The sequence below is a fragment of the Tenrec ecaudatus genome, chromosome 3, assembly GCF_050624435.1.
Source record: "Tenrec ecaudatus isolate mTenEca1 chromosome 3, mTenEca1.hap1, whole genome shotgun sequence".
In the NCBI taxonomy this organism is placed as follows: domain Eukaryota; kingdom Metazoa; phylum Chordata; class Mammalia; order Afrosoricida; family Tenrecidae; genus Tenrec; species Tenrec ecaudatus.
In genome coordinates this window covers 115,409,958-115,425,448 of record NC_134532.1, presented here as the reverse complement: position 1 = coordinate 115,425,448, position 15,491 = coordinate 115,409,958, and the positions used below count along the sequence as shown (strand labels likewise).

The 15,491-nt window shown below is 37.4% G+C and overlaps 1 protein-coding gene across 3 annotated transcripts in view; it reads left to right on the top strand.

The window, feature by feature from the left end:
- GSTCD (glutathione S-transferase C-terminal domain containing) overlaps window positions 1-15,491 on the top strand; it is a 143,828-nt gene that overhangs the window by 25,542 nt on the left and 102,795 nt on the right. For all 3 annotated transcript variants that reach the window (XM_075543965.1, XM_075543967.1, XM_075543966.1), the window contains exons 5-6: window positions 9,104-9,355; window positions 14,271-14,364. In XM_075543965.1, the coding sequence (XP_075400080.1) occupies window positions 9,104-9,355; window positions 14,271-14,364 (346 nt within the window). The remainder of the gene's footprint in view (window positions 1-9,103; window positions 9,356-14,270; window positions 14,365-15,491) is intronic.

Here is a 15,491-nt window from a genome sequence, read left to right as displayed (position 1 = left end):
AGAGTAGGCATTTCAGAACGCTCAGTTGTGCTCATTTGAAACATGGCATAGGCCAAGTGACAGTCATTTGAACAGAACACAGGAATACTGACGGACTTAAAATAAGGAAAGGTGAGCATCAGGATTGTATCCTTTCGTCATATTTACTCCGTCTATACTTTGAGCAAATAATTTATTCAGTAAACTGAACCATATGAAGAAGAACATGACATTAGAATTGGAAGAAAGCCCATTTAAAATCTGTAATATGCAAATGATACAACTTTGCTTGCTGAAAGCAAAGTACTCACTGAAGATCAAAGACTAAAGCCTTCTGTATGGATTACAACTCAATGGGAAAAAAAATAAACAAATGAAATTCATCACAACTGTACCTTTAGCCACATAATGATAAACAAAAAAATTGAAGTTGCCAAGGTTTTCATTTTATTAGATCCGCATTCAGTGGCTATAGATAGAAGCAGCAGGCAAGAAATCATAATTTATTGCATTTGGCAAGTCTGCTGCAAAAGACGTCTGTAAAATGTTAAAAGACAAAGATATTGCTTAAATGACAAAGATGTGCTTGACCTAAGCTGTGATGTTTTCAGTAAAGTAGATAATGAGTAGGTAGGACATTTGGAGAATAATTGATGTATTTGAATTTTGGAGTTGTTAAAGAAAATGAAAGTATTATGGACTACCAGAAGGTGCCTCTGGCCCACTGCCATGGTATTTCAGTTGCCTCATGTGCATGTGAAAGTTGGACATTGACTAAAGAGGTCTGTGAATCTGTGCATTTGGATTGTGTTGGAGACTAACATGCAAGGTAGCATGGACTGCTAGAAGGACAAAGCAATCTGTGTTAGAAGAAGATGGCCAGAATGCTTCTTTGAGTCAAAGATGGCAAGACTTCCCTTACATAGTTTGACCTTATTGTCAGGAGAGACCAGTCCCTGGAGAAGGACATCCCGGCTGGTCAAGCGGCGGGCAGTGTCAATGAGGAAGACCCTCAAGGAGAGGGATTAACACCCTGACTGCTGCAACAATGGGATCTAGTACAGGAACAACTGTGAGGATGGTGTAGGATCAGGCCATGTCTCACTCTGTTTTGCATAAGGCTGTTATAGGTCAGAACTGACTCCATTGCACCTAACAGCAACAAAAACAAATCTTTTCTTGGATGGGAAGGTTCCTTAGAAGTGAACATGAGGAAATTTCATTTGATGTACTAGTCAAAGGTAAGCAACTATTGTGAAGGTCACACAGGGTGGGCAAGTGTTTTGTCCTGTAGCACATGGGGCCGCTCTGAGTTGGAGTCAACTCCATGGCATCTTAATGTCAACAACATGCCTTTCTTATTGTTATTCTATGTGTGGATGTTATGGTGATGTTAAACATGCACTATGTATTTACTAGCTTGTAATATTATGATGATTTTCTTGTTGCTTTACCATTTTACTTTTGTTTTTCAATTGTGACAAAAATATACACAACAAAGCATTCTCCAACGACTTCTACATATATAATTCAGTGTCATTGATTATAATCTTGGTGTTATCCAACAATTATTGATGTCCTACTCCAAATTGTCCCACCAGTGTTAATATATACTCAGTTCTTCCTAAGCAAAAACTCTTCCTCCTTCACCCATAGTAACCATTTGTCAAGCTTGGTTTCTTTCTTATTTGTCTGTGAAAGGGGTGACTCATTGTCCCAGTAGTTGCTGTTATGTGCCATCAAGTTAATTCTCTGACTCCCAGCAATCCTGTAGGACAAAGGGACACTGCCCCTTGTGGTCTCCTAGGTTATAAAATTTTAAGGGAGTAGATTGCTAGGTCTTTTCTTGCGTAGAACAACTGGTAAGTGCAAATACAACTTATTAAATAGGTCATCTTTTGTTTCCCTCCTCCTCTTGTGAATGAAAAAAAAATTTTACAGATGAATTTACTGTGTACATAGAAAATCCAAAAGAACTTATAAGTCAGTTTAACAAGGTCACTGCATATAACGTCAGGTCAGTATTAAATAATTAGTTTTGTTTGTATGTATGCGTGTAGAAAAATGACAAAACTGAAACCTTCAATATTCCATGTAATAACATTATAAATATCAGGAAGTTCATAATAAGTCTAGTAAAATATATATAAGATAGTGAACCAGTGAGGTTAATATCCATATGCCTAGAAGGAAGTCTGGCTAATTAGACTATTATTCATATTTCTGCACTAACTGCAAATGCCAAGGATAAAAAGAGTAAAGATTTTTATTATTTGCTCATGTCTGAAGTTGACTGAGTGTGCACTCATGATTATTTGGTAATTGGAATGTGACAGTTAAAATACATAGAAATGATCAGTAGTTGGGAAATATGGCTTTTGTGGTAGGAACTATGCTGGAAACCACATGATAGAATTCTGTAAGACCAGCAACCTATTTATAGGAAATTCACTTTTCAACAATACAGCGTTACAGGACTCAAGTCATCTAATCCTGTGAAAAGAGAAAATAGAGAAGCTCATTATCATTAGTCAAGGCAAGGTCCACGTCTTGCTGCGGAAAAGACCTTTAATTGTTCAATCGCAAATTTAAGCTAAATGTGAAGAAAATTAGAGTAAGTCTACTCCCTTGAATTTAAGTCTGCTTCCTCTATTTAAGAGACTGTCTCAAGAATAGATTTGATGCAGTGACCATCAAATACTTATTTTGGAGTGCAGAGTAGCTACAATGAATATAAGAAATGATGTAGTGAAAAAGCTAAACAGAAGATTTCAAAGAGTGGCTTGAGAAGATATGGGAAAGTATTATGATGGAATGGGCAAATATCTGGAGCTTGAAGAGCAATGTGGAATTTAATTGGGATTTTTCAAGCTGAAAGAACTGAAGAGAAAATTCAGGCCATAAGTTGAATTACTGAAATATTCAATGGACCAAAATATTGAATGACATAAGACTCCTCAAAACAAAATGGAAAGAATACACAGAATCGCATTACTAACATAAATGGTAATGATGTGCAACCATTTTAGAAGGTGGCATATATTCAAGAACTGCTAGTGCTGACGGGAGAAGTTCACGTTGCACTAATGATGTTGGCAAGAAAGTAGGCTCTAGTAATTTATAGCATGCCATCTGAGATACTTTACCAAAATGAAACAAAGAGCTATTATGCTGGAATCTCATCCACGTCAGGAAATTTAGAAGACAACTACTTGATTCCCTGACTGTAATAGCTCCAGATTCCTATCTATTCAAAGAAAGGTGATCAAACATGACGTGGACATTATCAGACAATATTACTGGCTAGCAAAAATTTGCTGGAAATAATGACTATAAATGTACATCGACAGGGAACTGCCAGAAACTCAAACTGGATTCAGGACAGGATGTGGGATAAGTGATATCATTGCTGATGGATCCTGGCTGGAAGCAGAGAATACTGGAAAGATGGCTCTTGGTGTCATATGAACTATGTGCAGACAGTGGACTTGGTGGAGTATAACAAATTATGGGTAGCATTATGAAGACAGGCAATTCTGGAACACTTAATGGTATTCATGCAGAATCTCTATGAATCAAGAGGCAGGCATTCAAAAAGAACAAAAGGATACTGTGTGGTTTGAAGTGGGAGCTGATAGGTGGTAGGATCGTATCCTCTCGTCATCCTTACTGCATTTGCATGCAGCACAAGACGTCCGAGCAGTTGGGCTAGATGAAGAGGAACAGCTCCTTAGGCTTGGAGGACATAAAGAGGCTGTGATAAGCAACTGATACACCCTTGCTTACCGAGAGCAAAGACAACCAAAAGCACTTATGATGAGGGTAATAGACTTCAGTGTGGATTACACTAAATATTTGGAAAGCCAAAATCTCCCCAACTGGAGTAATAAACAAGATCATGATAAAAGTAAAACAAAATATCACTTGGCAATAACTAATTTACATTATCAATCAATATTTATCAAAGCAGCAGTCAAGAAATCAAAGTGTTTTATCAGCAAATCATCTATGATATATTTTTCTATAAAATTTTATAAAGAAAACACTTTGATGACCAAGGTACACTTGGCCCAAAACATGGTCTTTTCAGTTGCCTTATATACAATGGACAATAAAAAAATGATTACCAAAGAATTGATGCTTTCAAATTATGACATTGGGGAATATTACATATACTGGATTTTGTGAAAAGGAGACAAATCAGAAGAAATGCAACCAGAAGACTCTTTAGAAGTTAGGGTTAGTTGATTTCTTTGGACATGTCGTCTAACTCAAGTCAAGTCCCACTCATAGTAGGACTGCCTCTGTGGGTTTCTGAGACTGTAATTCTTTGCAGGAATAGAAAGCCTTGTCTTTCTCCCTCAGAGAAATTCGTGGTTTCAAACAGGTGACCTTGTGGTTAGCAGCCCAACATTTAATGTGTATGCTACCAGGGCTCTTGGACATATCATCAGCAGAGATCATTTGCTAGAAAAGGACATCATGATTTGTAAAATAGAGTTTAATTTATAGTTTGTAATTTATATTATATTATGATATATTTATAGTTTAAATTAAACCCAAATAAGCAGGGTTTGTGTGCATATATGCATATATTTGTTGAAATTGGCAAGCATATTCTAAAATGCATATTGTAATGCAAAGAACCTACATTGGCAAAATGTGGTCTATGATTTGGGTCAGGTTCATCTTAGTCCTTCAAGTGACATTGTGCTCTTTAAGGACTTTGAACAGTTCTCGATGTAGTGATTTTTTTACTTCTGTTCCCCTGAGTGTTGATTGTGGACTGAATTTAGAGGAAGTCCCTGACAACTTCTTTATTTTCTTTGTTTATCATAATGTGGTTGATTGACCCAGTTATGAGGATTTTTGTTTTTTTACTTTGACTTGCAAACTATACTGAAGGCTGTATTTATCTTCATCAGTAAGTGCTTTAAGTCTTCTTTACTTTCCGCAAACAGGTTTATGTCACCTGCGTGTCGCAGGTTCTTAATGAGTCTTTCTTCCGTCCTGATATTGCTTCTTCTTCATACAACCCAGCTACTTGGATCATTTGCTCAGAATACAGATCGAATAAGTATGGTGAATGGCTGTCACTCTGATGTACCTTTTCCTGGTTGTAAACAATGTAGGGCCTCTTGGTCTGTGTACAGGTATTCACAGTTGTTGTTTGGCACCATCAAGTCAGTTCCTGCTCACAGCAAGCCTATGCGCAACAGAATGAAACACTGCTTGCTCCTGCACCACTCTCTCAATTACTATGTTGTTGAGCATAACAATTGCTATTTTCTTGAGCTTTACCAAAGACCCCTGAGGGCGAGGTGGTTATGTATTGGAATACTAATCTCAATGTCAGTATTTCAAAACCACCAGCTGCTCTGTGGGAGGAAGAACGATGGGGCTTTCTACTCCTGTGAAGAGTTGTAGTTTTGGAAACTCACAGGAGCAGTTCTGCTCTATCCTCTAGGGCTACTATGCGTTAGAATCAACCTGATGGCAATGAGATTTGTTTGGGGTTCCTGCTTGCCAACCATGATGCCCTTTGCCAGGGTCTGATCTCTCCTGATGATGTGTCCAAAGTATCTGAAATGAAGCTTTATCATCCTCAATTTTAAGAAACATTCTGGCTGTATTTCTGCCGAGATGGATTTGTTTGTTCTTCTGGAAGTCCATGGTATTTCCACTATTCTTCACCAACTCTGTAATTCAAATATCTTAATTTGTCTGCTCTCTTCCTTATTCATTGTCCAGTTTTGACAGGTATATAAGTCCTCAAGCCTTGTTTTTGACCATGTCCGTCTGTAGAAGTTTACCTTCTTTCAAGACCACCAGTCCTTGATCCTGTGCTACTTCTTGAGATGGTTGAGGCACAGTGAGTCTATTCTTTTCCTCTTGCTTCTTCACTCATTCAGTAGTTTGTCCATAGAAGCCTTAAATTTTGTTCATTTTTGTCAGCTTGAGACATGCTGAATGTGTACTTCCATTTGCCCACTCTAATTCCAGGGTTTTGTGTCTTTTGTTATAGATATTTTACTTTGTCATTTACTGCTGTCCCTTGAAATTTTTTTCCCAGCTCTTTCCTGTCATCATTTCTTTAATTTATTTTAGCTACTCTGTATTCAAGAGCAAGTTTCATAGTCCCTTTCAATATCCACTTTGGTCTTTCTCTCTTTCCTATCTTTTTAATGATGTTTGCTTTTTTTTCATATATCATATGTCCCCGTAATTGCACAACTTATGTGTTCTTTGGTCATTATGTGTGTGTCAAGTATTATTTTCAGATGGTCTTTAAATTCTGGTGGCCTGTACTAAAGTTGATGTTTTGATTGTAGTAAACCTGTTTTAACTTATTTCAGCTGTAACCTGAACTTACAGATGTGTTATTGATGGTCTTAAATATTAATGGAAATGCAAGAGTTACTCCCATTTTCATATTGTAAAATGAATGGCAAAAACTCCAAAGAAGTTATATGAATGGCAAGTAAGCACATCAAATGCTTCTCAACATCATTAGTTACAGGAAAATGCACATTGATCTCAGGGAAATAGTTCTGCACATGCCTGACTGACTTACAGCCACCTAGTTGATTACGACTGCTATTGCCCCTATAGAACAGAGTCGTGCCCTAGAATTTCCAAGGCCGTAAATCTTTACAGAAGTAGAAAGCCTCATTTTTCTTCGATGGATAATCTAGTAGGTTTAAGCCGCTGACTTTATGGTTAGTACATTTACTAGAATGGCTAAACTGTAAGAAACTGGAACCTTCATACCCTGGTCGTAAGAATATTAAGATGGGGAGTACAAAGGATAGACTCGGTCCAGAGCATGGTACCCCATCGGACTTGACTGGAGAACACGTCTAGAGTCCAAATATCACACCTTGATCTATTACAGGTTTTCTTTCTTTTCAAAATTTTTTTATTTAAATTAATTCTTTATGGGTCAATGGTTTTCTTATTGTTGTCATCGCTGTGTTCTAATTCATCGCCTGTCTTGATATGCCTTGTTTTTTGGTGCATATTATTATCTCTACAGATCTATCTAGACAAGATAGGCTGGAAGAACAGTCAGGAGGAGAAAAAAACGGAACCAATAGTTTGTGGGGGGGGATGGGAGAGGGGGAGACGGGGGTAAGCAGGTGGTGTTGACCAACCCAGTGACAGGGGAGCAACAAGTGATCTAAGTTAGTGGCAAGGAGATTGTGAGAGGCCTGGTAGGGATTCAGCAAGGGCAATGTAACCTAGAGAAATTACTGAAACTCAAATGAAGGCTGAGCATGATAGTGGGACAAAATGAAAGTAAAAGGAAATAGAAAGTAAAAGAAAAAGTAAAAAGAAAAATAGGGAATAGCATGATAGTAGGACGAGAAGAAAGAACTAGGAGACAAAGGGTATTTATAGAGGTCTAAATATAGGCATGTACATATACATATGTGAATATGTTTTTATAGATGGTGGATAAATAGAGCTACGTGCATATATTTATAGGTTTGGTATTAAGGCAGCAGATGGACTCCACTCAAGTACTTACTCAATTCAAGAACACGTTTTTCTATTCAATTGGCATTCCGTGATGCACACCTTCCTCACACAATCGCTGAAAACAAATGTGTTCATAAACAAATGTGGTGAAGAAAGCTGATGGTGCCCAGCTATCAAAAAGATATCGCGTCTGGGTTCTTTAAGGCTTGAAGATAAACAAGCAGCCATCTAGCTGAAAAGCAACAAAGCCCACATGGAAGAAGCACACCAGCCTGTGTGGCCATGACGTTTCGAAGGGATCAGTTATCAGGCATCAAAGAACAAAATATATCATTGTAAATGAGGGTGAGTGTAAGTGGAGACTCAAAGACCATTGGTAGGCAACTGGACATGCCCTTACTGAAGGGTTGTGGGGAGGAGATGAGCCAATTAGGGTGCAGGGTAGCAACGATGAAACATACAACTTTCCTCTAGTTCTTAAATGCTTCCTCTCTCCCCTACCCCCTCACACATACACTGTCATGATCCCAATTCTACCTTATAAATCTGGCTAGACCAGAGGATATTCACTGGTATAGATAGGCACTGGAAACACAGGGAATCCAGGGCGGATGATCCCTTGAGAACCAGTGGTGAGAGTGGCGATACTGGGAGTGTGGAGGAAGGGTGGGGTAGAAAGGGAGAACTGATTACAAGCATCTATATATAACCTCCTTCCTGGGAGATGGACAACAGAGAAGTGGGTGAGGAGAGACGTCGGACAGTGTAAGATGTGACAAAATAATAATTTATGAATTTTGAAGAGTTCATGAGGGAGAGGGGAGGGGAGAGGGAAGGGGAAAATGAGGAGCTTATATTAGGGCTCAAGTAGAAGGCAACTGTCTTGAGAATGATAATGGCAACGAATGTACAAATGTGCTTGACACAATCGATGGATGGATGGATTGAGATAAGAATTGTACGAGCTCCCAATAAAATGATTTTATAAATAGATAAATAGGAAATAAGATAATTTGATTTCGAACATACATAAAAAAAAAGAATACAAGATGATACAGGGACTGGGAATGTTTTTCAATTTCTTAAAGAGTTCATCATATACTTACCCTACAATATACTGACCTGACACCTAGATACTCATTTATGAAAAAAAAGAGAAGGTATTTCCACATAAGGATTTATACGTGAATGTTAGAACAATTGTTTATAATAGACAAACCGTGAAAATCGTGTCTGTCAACTGGTGAGTGGATAAAATAAGATTTAGCCACATAATGAACTATAACAGCTACTGATAAATGCAAGTCTATGGATGAACTTCAAAATCATGCTACAGTGAAAAAAAAAGGAGCATATTGGTAAGGATCCATTTATGTCAAAGTCTAGAAAAGGCAAAATTTAGAGATAGAAAGCACGCCAGTGGCTGCTCGCAGATGGTCATGGGAGCAGAGTTTGACTACAGTTGGGCAGAAGGGAATTTGAGGGGTGATAGAAGTCTTCTGCAATTAAATGTGCTTCCGGTTGCACAGCTGTATAAATTTACTAGAACTTATTGATTGAAAATGTTTATATTTTATACTATGTAAAATATACCTCAATATATCTATTAAACAATATATGTTTTTGCTCTTTCCCTGTCTAGGTAGTTATTTGCAAGAAACTTTCTGAAAAGCTGGTAGAATTTCCATTGCTGGCATCCTGGTACCAGAGAATTCAGCAAGTACCCAAAGTCAAAGCAGCAGCTTCTAAGTGTGGGATCCAATTTCTTGATTTACCAGCATTGCTGATCACTTCAACTGAGAAGCATCCAAAGCTAAGTGAGGTCCAAGGTGTAGAGGAACAAAGTGATCCTTCGTTTATAGGCGGACCAAGGCCGACTATGACCAAGTTAATGGTAATTAAATTGTCATATTAAAGTACTTTTCAAAAAATTCATATGCAACCTTGGTGAGAAATCTGTTCCCACTGGTAGCCATCTTTGACATTATATATGTTCTCAATTTTATTTATAACTTATCTTAAGTCATTTTATACCAATTATTTCTTGCAAGTCTTATGCATTCATGTGAAGTACGAGGGGGAGCTTCACAAAGTCCATGGAAAAAATGAGTTTTTTCATGAATTTCTTGAGAACCATGTTAAAGTAAATTGGATAGTTACAATATTTAATATTACATGTCTTTGGGGTCAAACTATAATATATGCCTTAAATATATTTTTAAATATGTTCAATACATTGGTCAAAGCAGTAGCACTACACACTGGTAAAGTATATTTTTCTACCTGTTGTTGCAAGATTTCGGCTATTTTTTCCCCCTATTTTAAGATGATAAAAATCAAAGATAAGTGAAAATGAAGACGTCGATTTAATTTCCAGTGTTTTAGCTATATCTAGAATTTCAGAATTTTTTGATTAGAATGTTACTTTATTCTTTTATTTTAATGCCTTTGTTATTTAATGAAAATGTATATGACATACTCTTCCCTGTTTGGGGCATAATTTGTTTTTTGTAGTACCTATTATAGAATTTCTCACCAGTAAACTTTGTTTTCTCCTCCATTCAAACCAATATGGAAAATTATTTTCATTAGAGAATAGTTGGAGATTTATTGGAATAAAGAAAAATTTAAGTACCATGAGTAATTCATTGGGGTTATATGGGAAAAATAGTCTCCCTATTTCAGTTGGGACATACTTGAGTTCTATAGTTGGCAGAAAATGTGCTCATTTAGAAAAGTACAAAACATCTTTAATCGTGATCACACCTTTCTTCTTCAGCTAAGTTGTTAGTCTATGAAGCATTGCTATGGAGTTGATTTTAGAAAATATCAATTAGAAATATGTACAGGTTGATCAGCCTTGATCAGATGGTTTCACTGCCCAGACACCTCTGGCTTATATCTGGACTGTTTTTAAATAAGTAAATTACCAACAGTTTACCAGCGTAAACTGCTTAGTATTAAAATCCTCACTTTATAAATTCTAACAAACCAAAATGTGTGCTTTTAATGCATAGTAATGTAGAGCCTTGAAAGAAAAATGGTTCCGATTATAGGTGTGCTTCCAGCGTCCTTAATAAATGCAAGTTTGAACCCTTGTGTATGAGAAAGAGTCTCTGAATGACATTAAGAAACCATGGATTCTATACAAAGGGGCAGTTCTACTCTGGCCTGTAGGCTTGACATGAGTGGGAATTGACTGGATGGCAGAGGGTTCAGTTTGGGGTGTTAGGTGAGAGGAAGGAGCTTGACTGGCGCAGTAGCTAAACTCTTGGTTGCTAACCAAAAGGGGCTGATGGTTTGAGCGTACCAAGTGCCTCCTGGAAGGCAGATGTAGCAGGCTGCCTCAGTAAAAATCGCAGGCTTAGAACTCCTATGGAACAGCTCGACCCTCTCCGCTTTAGCATGCTCTGAGTTGGAATCCACTCTCTTGCAAGGGGGTTGATATGGTTGATATCTTGTGTTAGTTCAGGCCCTCCAAAACTCAAGATTTGAAGATTCAGTAGACATGCAAGAGCCTATGGAGAAAAACACTCATGAAAAATGGGTATTTCTGGTATTCTCCGTTTTCAGCAAAGATCCATCCGACATATGCCTTGTTCCAGGTCCTCTTCTGAATCCAGCCTGAACCTCTGGCAGCTCCCTGTCAGTGCACTGCTGCAACTGTTGTTGGATGATCCTAAGAAAAATTTTACTTACATGTGTTATCAAAAATATTGTTCTATAATTTAAACATTCTGTTTGGTCACTGTTCTGTATGGATCTCTTTCAGTCAGTCGGGCAAGTAGCTGTCTTTCAGATATCCTGGCATCGATGAGTGAGTGCTTCCAGTATTTCATCGGTGTGCTGAAACCGTTCAATTGGTATTCCATCAATTCCTGGAGTCTGTTTTGGGCTAATGCTTTCATGCCACTTGGACTTATTCCTTCAACACCATTGGCTCTTGCTCATACACTATTTCCTGAAATAGTGGAGTGTTGAATAGTTCCTTTTGGTACGATGACACTGTGTATTCTTTCTATCTTCTTCTGACGCTTCCTGCATCATATTTTTCCCATAAAATCTTTCTTTATTGCAACTGGAAGGTTGAATGTGTGTGTGTCGGGGAGGGGAGAGAAAGAGAGAGAGTTAGTTTTCCTAGTTTAAGAGATGCTGAGCATTTTCTTCCTTTTAGGTTTTCTAACTCTAGGTCTCTGAACATTTCATTTTAGGTATCAGAGTTTCTTCTGATATCCACTTTGATCTTTTTCTTTATTTCCTATCTTTTTAATGACCTATTTCTGTCATTAGTGTTCAGTGCAGCAAATCTGTTCTTGAAATATTATTGAAATTCATGTGGGATAGACTCATGGTCATATTTTAGCTTTTGTGGACTTGTTTTAATTTTCTTCTGTATCTCGCTAAACTTGCATATGAACATTTGATGGTCTGTTCCACAGTCAGCGCTTGGTCTGGTTTTGGCTGGTGACCTTGAGCTTCTCATCATCTCTTCCCACATACATTTCATAGTATATATATAAAAGACAACTATGATGTTGCATCCACATATAAAATAAAAAGGAAAACTCAAATCTAAACAATTGAATTTTTTATTTAAATTCTAACTTGATAAAACATATTAGCATCAAAGATTTTTTTAAACGCAGGACATTGTTTTGTTAATTGCTAATAAAGTTGTCTATTGATAACTGTTAAAAGTATATTATATAATTTTATTGATTTCATTGATATAATTTTTCAATAAGCTCAGTATATTTTGTGTTAGTTAGATGAGATTATTTGAAATTGGCAAGCAGAAATAGTTAAGCTTTTTTTATAGCATTCACAGCTTACTTTTTTTCTTTAGCATAGTTTTACCAACAAAATCTTACTGATCCTCCAAAGGTGTTTAATTTATTTGTTAACTCTAAATTATTAACATGTGTCTACTTAACATCAAAGAAGCCCTAATGTCCTAGTGGATTAATCACCGAGCTGCTAACTGAAAGGTTGGCAGTTCGAACCTGCCAGTGGCACTGTGGGAGAAAGATGAGGGTGTCTCAGAAACCCTGGCCATGTAGGTTACTGTGATTTGGAAGCAACTTGACCCCAGTCTTTTTTTGTGGGGGGGGGGGGTACTAAGAGTGCTGGATATATAAAGAACTGCCCTGATAGTGTTTACATTCTGTGTGGAAGACTAAGGGCATAAAACAAAAGCTAAATAAATGTGCAACAATTAGGTGATGATACATGCTCTCAAAAAATGATATGGGCTACAAGATGAGGATGATAGAGGTCTGAGGGCCTTTTTAGGTAGAATGATGAGGATTACTCTTCTCAGGAGGTGATGACATTGAAGAGATAACCTGGATTTGGTCAATATTTGGAGGGAAAATGTCCTAAGCGGAGAATTCACCTGGTAAAAAGACCGTGAACAAATCTGTGGAGGGAGAAAGTAGATTTGTATTTGCCTGGGGCACAAGATGAGAGGTAGAATCGGTTTAGTAGGTGAGTAGTAAAAGTATGCTAATATTAGTGATTGATAACAGTTGGCCAACTTTGTGAATATACTAAAGGCTACTGAGAGATATACTTAATAAAGTAAAATTTATGGTAATATGAATTATGCATGTGTTTGGTGAAATTAGCAGTAGAAAGGTCATTGCAGCTAGAATAGACCCAGGAGATAGAGGAATGATAGGTGATTTCACAGAGGTATATTTATCTTTCGGAGGCAAATTGGTTCTCTAAGCCTTTAGGCCCAATGAAGAAATTTAACAACACTGCAAGCTAAGCATTGGGCTGCTGAGGAAGGTGGGCAGTTCAAACCCACCAGCCACTCCCAAGGGCGAAAACTGGGGCTGTCTGCTTCAGTCTCGGCAACCCTGTCTACTAGTCCTCGGAGTTAGAATGTAACCAGTGCCAGTGGTTTTGATTTTGGGGTTTACACACCCCAAAACTTAACAACAGACCCAACATTATAATCCTGGGGCCTGAATTAAGCTAGTTTTTAATAATGCTACGTAATCCATTAACTAAGACTTAATGGTTGGGACTCATTAACTAACTTACATAAAAGAGTTAATGATTGATTTTCGGAGATTTTTCTCTTTTGAATAGGGTATTGTTGAAGTTAAGAATGCCTGGTCCATGGGTGTCTATCCTGTGGACTGTGTACCCAGAATGTACACAGGAGGCGTCTTTGGATTTGTACACATGCCACAACATTGGCTGTGCATTAATTAATGAAGGCACAGCGACCAACACGAGGAGGGAGTTTGTTTGTACCCACTTTCAAAGGGCACCTCATCCTTTACAATATTGTGAAATGTATTGTTAAATCGGAAGACTTCATTTTCTAGAGATTGCAGCTACTTGTAGAAGACTGGTGCCGGGTGATGTTACTGAGTGTGTTGAGGTGTGGGGCTGGGGGCTATAGACAGCTCCTAGGCTGGGGCAGTTTTCACGTGTGATGTATGATGTACACGGGCAGACTCGGGGTGGACCGCCTTTAGTAGGATTGCTTTTGATAACTTTTTTTTTTAATCCTCAGGTGACCCAGTCTATTTCTGTTTAGCTTGGTATTTTCCTGTAATACCAGGAAATAATTTTTAAAATGTGTCACTTCATATTCTTCTATTAAAATCATAGATAATTTAGATGTCAAAAATATCTCAAGATATAAAGTGCCTTACATTACTAATTATTTTGGGAATCCATGATGATTGTTGCTACTTTTGCCTTTCTTTTGTAGTAGAAACTTTTGCCTTCTAGACAAAGCATGGTTTTATTCATACATCAATTTAGAAAGGGCTCATTTTCTTTTACAGGAGAAGGGCATCGAAGTGATGTTTTCTCCGCATCCATGTCCTACCTGGACCCTTGATTGGAAGACCCTTCCTGCAGCTGTGAGCCCAAAGGAAGGTGAGTTTCTGCATTTTTCTTTTACATTTTCTCTTAAGTTTTACTCTTAATCTGGTTGCTCTCTTCAGATCTGTTTTTCAATTCTTTCTTCAGCGATAGGTAATATTCTGTATATACTACCCACTGAATTTTTAAGCATTATGTAACCATATTTACATATTACTCACATTTAATATGTTCCATATTTTGTTGCATTGGCTTTATTTACTCCTTTTTCCCCTTTGCTGAAGTATTTCAAAGCAAATTCCAGACAGCCTACCATCATTTAACATTCATCTAAAAATTATTGAATCTTTTTGCATACTTATAATGCTATTATCACCTCTAATAAAAATTAACAAATGTTTCTTAATCATCTAGTGCTTGATTCATAATCAATTTTTCCCAATTGTTTAACAATTGTTCAAAAATATCTTTTAAAGTTAGCTTTTCAGTTCAATTATATTTTTCATTTCTACAAATTATATTTGGTTTATTTTTGTAACATTCTTTCCCTTCTTCCTGTTTCAATTTCCTTTTTTTAGACATAGGTATTTTCCTATTTTTCATATTTTATTTCTCACAGTTAACATTCATAGAGTTTTAATTCTGATGTTTGTTATTCTTACCCACCCCACCCCGAAACCATTTTATTAGGAGCTAATCCAAGCATCGTAATATTCTAAATTTCAGTCACATCAAGCAATGTTGTACAATTGCTACCAAAATCCATTTCAAACATTTTCTTCCTTCTTGAGTTTTTTGATATCAGCTCCCCTTTATCCACCACCGTCTATCCCCACGGATCCCCCAGGAACCCTCATTCTAGTTGTTGTTCCTGGAAGTTCATCTCTCCTGGGTTTCCTGTACCAAAAAACATAGAAAAACACAACAATTCAAGAAGGGTACCCACAATGACAAAATTGAACAAAGATAGCCTCAACATGAAAAACAAAAGCACAGAAATTGTTGTTTCTTTTGCCTTCTCTTCTTAGTTTCTTACTTCCTTAGAGTTTGTAATTGCAGAGGGAATTCCCTTTGTAGCTTATCAACGCTGTGGGAATTCTGAGAGGACTGTTGCTATGTTGTTAGATGCCGTCCAGTCAGTTCCAACTCAGCGCTACCCGTGTCCACAGAACAAAGAGTCC